Source organism: Apaloderma vittatum, unplaced genomic scaffold (genome assembly GCF_000703405.1).
Source record: "Apaloderma vittatum isolate BGI_N311 unplaced genomic scaffold, ASM70340v1 scaffold23139, whole genome shotgun sequence".
Classification (NCBI taxonomy): Eukaryota; Metazoa; Chordata; class Aves; order Trogoniformes; family Trogonidae; genus Apaloderma; species Apaloderma vittatum.
Genome location: NW_009736133.1, coordinates 1 through 5,048, shown reverse-complemented (window position 1 = coordinate 5,048; position 5,048 = coordinate 1). Strand labels below are relative to the sequence as shown.

The window sequence follows — 5,048 nt, the reverse complement described above, 5'->3', positions numbered from 1 at the left end:
ACAGGCTCTGGCCTCACTGAGTAAACAGGACAAACAAAGCTCGACGCAGGGGAAGAGCCACAAAATTCAACTTAACTCCCTCACACGTCCCTTTCACCAGCACCACCCTCCCTGTGGTCTTTTGCTCCAGTTGCAGTAAGCCTCCCCACTGCACCCATGGAGACCGCTGGTAATTAGAGACAGCGATGGAGCAAACATCCCAAAGAGCTTTAAAGTACACTTTGATCGTTACTGGATAGCCTAAATGGTGACTGCTTGCAGGAGGAGGGAGCTGTGTTCGAGGGCCCCTGGGCTTCCTCCCATCTCTCAGCTGTGTCTCTGCAGATACCCATGCCAAGCACGGCCCCTGGAAAACAAGGAACATACATTGAGCCGCAAGGAAAATCTTAGCCAGCGAGTCAGCCCTCCGGCTCTCAGCCAGGGCAGAGTCAGGGATGGGCCCTCTCTCTCACTGGCTCAGCAGCTCTCACCAACAGCAGCTCCTTCTCTCCCGACAGCCCACAGGCTCTCCTCACACTCGCCTTCCCAACCTTTTTGCAGAACGAAGCTGGAGGCTCTCTGCTCTCATTCCCTCCCAAGCCACTGCCATCTGAAGCAGGCAAAGGTCCTGTAAACAGCCCTGCAGCCTTCACTGCCTCCTAGACACCACGCTCACACACAAAGGAGCCATGTTACGGGGCAAACTTCCAGTCAGGTTTCCTAAGATATCGTTAGTTGCCTGAACTCAGAGGAACAGCTCCTGGTGAGGACTCCATGTCCCACCCATAGTTTCATCAGAAGCAATGCCTGGATTATTTATTAACCTGGTCATTATTGGGGTGACAACAAGCTATACAGAACAGCCTAGGGAGTCACATGGAAGACTGAGGGGCAGGCCTTGGCTTAGTCTCAGCTGCTGTTCTTCACCTTGCTGATCCTATTGCAATGGTGCCCCTTCTGCTCTGTGCTGTATTGGAATTTCAGACATCATGGGAAAAAGACAAATTCCCACTCCCCACACTGCAAAAGCTGGGCTGAACTCACAGTCCTCCTGTGGTCAATGTGTTTCAAGCACAGAAAGGAGAGTAAGACTTTTTCTCCTTGCAGTGAGGCAGAACGGGAAAATGTTCCCCAGAAACAATTAACAAAAAAGAAGAGCTGCTGCTGAACAGCTTTCCTTTGAAACTGGACAGCCTCAAACTTCGCTTTGTTTCTAGCTGGCAGAACCAGACAGTCACATTATCTGAAGCACAACAGATGCTTAGAATTTTCTAAGATGAAAAGTGTTCTTTCAGCAAAACTTCACAGGAGTGGCACTTTTGGGACACCTGCTGGATAACCAGTATTTAAGGGTTTATTCTCACCTACTTCCACTTTCACCCATGCATCAGTGCCCTGTGATACCACTGGGGCTGCAATGTTCCAACTTCGCAGTTTCTTCAGCTTCCCATGCTGATTCTCAGCATACTGTTGGCTTTAGCTCTGCGGTTTGGACTGGGAATTGCTTGGTAAACAACTGTATTGCTCACTATACCAGTTCCTTACACAGAGAAAGACCTGCTAGCCACAGGAAGAAATGAGCCTGTAGCATAGGAGAAAAAAAGGAATTAGAAAAGATGAGAATCACGTAGTTCTCAACCTCCAGAATGTTTCTCTATTTGATCAAGAAGGAAAACACCACCAAAGCCCAGGTTATGAAAAATCATAAATGGATCCAACGTTTAATTAAAGAAAAAACAAAGCCTTTTGTGACCGGACAGGACATACATTTTGCCAGGTAGTCCCCTCTCTAGAAAGCTGCTTCATTTAACACGGCACAATTGCAAATTTCACATCACCTTGGTGGTTTGCGTTCGCAAAACAGGAATGTCTTGAGACAAAGCAGACAGATCAACAAATTCTGAGAACCCAAATTGCTAGATTGCTGCAAAAATTCTTCTGAAATGTCTCTACTTGTCCTTATGTAATACATATCCAATGTCTAGGTGTAGGAAATACAGTGAGCAGGGTTGAAGTAATCCACTGATCTGACTGTGCAGCAGAGTTTCTGATCCATTGACCTTAAGCTTGTTTCACTTCTCAGAGATCGTTTCTTCTCCTTTATAAACAACAACGTTCTGCTCTGTTTCATATACTTTGACTTTGTAAAGAATTCCCATGGGCAGTAGCTTCTTGAGGTTTTCCCAGATGAATACGGCAACATTCTCTGTGGTGCTAAGAGTGAAACACGAGCAGATTCAGAACAGACAGCAATGATATTTGAGGAAGCTGTATCCAGAATAGGTCAGAGGGGATGCTAAGGGCCACAGGGAGCCATGCGGGCAGCTTTCACATGATGACACCCTGAATGTGAGGCTTGAACAGTATGTGAGATGGCAGCTGCACCTGTCTTGGCGCAGGGAGGCAGGCTGCATGGCAGCAGGGTGGGCCCCCCCAGCACCTGACACACACAGGTGTGTGATAGACACGGGTATCAAGGCTGCTCAACTGTTCCTTGGCCCTGCAACCAATGCCCTTAGGAGTCCCCATCACCTACCTCACAACCTCAGCAAAGTACGGGACATCCTTATCCAGGTTTTTGTGGTCAAGTGGTTCCATGATTGCCTTCTGCAGAAAGAAAACGGTGACAATCTTATCCCAGTTGGCCAGTGGACTTGAGGTTCAAATTACCATGCACATGGGACCAGAGCAAGCCAACAGTATGTAAAAAAAGGGTAAGAGCCCTACATCCACCTGTTAACTCCCCAGCTGAAGGCACGGTACTGGCTACTGCCTCATGTCACAGCGCTAAAACATTTTAGCCTTAAATCATCCCTTAATTTCTTCTTTATTTCCTACCATGTCTCCACCCTAGTAACAGACAAATTGCTAAGCTCTAAACAGTTCTCCTGGGGTTGTGTAGGAAAACAGTGCTATTACCTGCATATATTCCTTCAGGTCTGTCAGGTTTATAACCATTCCTGAGACCGGGTCAATCTGCAGGGAAAACAGAAAGGAGATTAGTAGCCTAGCTACACATCCTTATTACCAGGGCTGCCGTGAGCCTGCACAAACAAGACTGTGAACATCTGTGTGCTCAGGACATCTGAGCCACAAGACAACTGTCTTTCCATCCTCACACACCAAGTTCCAACTCTACTCCGGTGATGTTCCCAAAGGCTAGGTACAGGCTACAAACAACTCCAGTAATTCCACTTTCCCATAAAAGCTCACACCAGGGAGGGAATGCTCACTGAAACAGTCTTCAAGCAACAATCTAGCATGACCATAAGCAGGAACAACCAGGGACAAAACAGGGACTAGCCTGAGCACAGGACATCCTCCCACCTGGAGAAGGCACAGCTCCAAGAACAAAATCAGGCTGTGTAATTCACAGCATATTTAGGGAATGTAGAAGGAAGAGACTTTAAAATTTCAGTTTCAGATTTGAACATAAACTCCTTTTCTTATGAACTGGAATTCCTCAAAAAGTTGTTTGAAAAACATCAAAACCAAAGCGCTATCTAAACGACTCTGCAAATACACAGAACAATGACAGGATGAAAAGTGAAAAACAACTACAAAAGCAGAATTTTCTCTTATTTTTGCAGCAAAATACCTTGATAAAACGGCAGACAGAATTAGTTACTCCAACTGCCAAGCCTCCCTGTGGCTCAGTAGTCATCCCAAGGGGCCCCACAGATCTGACAAGAGCCTATACATCCTGCAGTGAGGCTCTGGCAGACTAAGCTATGTGCCCAGAGGATGACTACAAACCCCAGCCTTAAATATAGTCACCTGCAAAACTTGTTAAAGGCAAGGTGAGTAGGACAGTGATTACAGAAAACCTTCTCCTAATGATGTTTACAGTTCCACAAACACCGTGGGAAACCTAGCACTTGAGCCAGAATTTCAGTACAATTCAGACAGTGACCCAGCTACCCTGCCAGCCTAAAGAAGGAAAAAAAAATGTTGATCACACTTACCTCTCCACGCACAGTGACTATAACTGAAAGAAAGAAAATATCAGGTCATGATGACGACGCTAATGACAAAGTGCTCTACTGATTGGTACAGACAACCCATTCATCGCTAATCCACAAAGACTGGCGCAGGCCTCCCAGCACTTAAAAGTGCCCTGCGTGCTCAAGGCCAGTGTCTCTTGATCGAGAAAGTCCTCTGGACGATGCAGTCGCTCTAGGTGCCCATATAGTCACCAGAACCCTGCTGCTGAGGAATTCTTGCAATTCTAAAATCCCCAAACCACCCACTAAAAGCCGTAGCAGATTGCTAACACAGAAAAAAAGCCCAGGTCTCCCACAGGTTACTCCGTATTCAAACCAGCCTGCCAGAGAGCAGCCTCTGTCCATGACTACACGTGCAAGCGTGGAAGTCAGCTCCTTACCTTTATAGTTGTGTCCGTGGCCATTTGGATTGTTGCATTTCCCAAACAGCTTCAGGTTTTCTTCATCACTCAGTGATTTACTGTGAGAAATACAGATTTGGCCTTTCAGGATCCATTAGTGACGTTCATGGCTTTGCCTCGACTGTGATTGCTTCCTAGGTCTTCCATCTACTCACTCTCCCAAATTTAACCCACTAGCTTTTCCTACTCAGGAGCCGAAGGAGCATTTGGTCTGTGAAAAGACGTTGTCAATGGAGTTTTTTGCTGTGGTTTTGTATTTACATAAGTAGGTTTCATAACAACTGCCAGGTACCACTGCTGTATGAACATTAACAACTATTTATTTACATATGAACACAGCAAAAACCTTCGGGCTCCTAGCAGGAAGCGCCTGGAACAAGCTGTGTATTTTAACCAACAAAGCTTACAGAGCTTCTCCAAAGGGCACAAAGCACAACTTCTCTCCTCGAATCGCCCCTTTGCAGAAATTCCAGTGCCTACTCGGAGGAGCACTTCGGGTCACGGCACCCTTTGGGGTGAACATGTAAGTTTAGAGAAAAAGACAACAGAGAAAAGGCGCAGCGAGTTGCTCACAAACCGCAAGCATAGCGAGACCCACTTCGAAACGAAACTTCAGTTCCCCTGAAACCCCGTTAAGCACTGACGCCTAAAAGCAGGTTTGACT

The 5,048-nt window shown here is 46.5% G+C and overlaps 1 protein-coding gene across 1 annotated transcript; it reads right to left on the bottom strand.

Annotated features, from left to right (window-relative positions):
• Nucleotides 1–2,051: 2,051 nt before the first annotated feature.
• On the bottom strand, nucleotides 2,052–4,443 carry PTS (6-pyruvoyltetrahydropterin synthase; the record flags this gene model as incomplete). The annotated part of the gene is made up of 5 exons (XM_009876864.1): nucleotides 2,052–2,193; nucleotides 2,516–2,586; nucleotides 2,899–2,955; nucleotides 3,945–3,967; nucleotides 4,364–4,443. Coding segments are annotated over 5 exons (373 nt in total), but the record flags the coding sequence as incomplete, so codon positions are not given.
• Nucleotides 4,444–5,048: the final 605 nt, after the last annotated feature.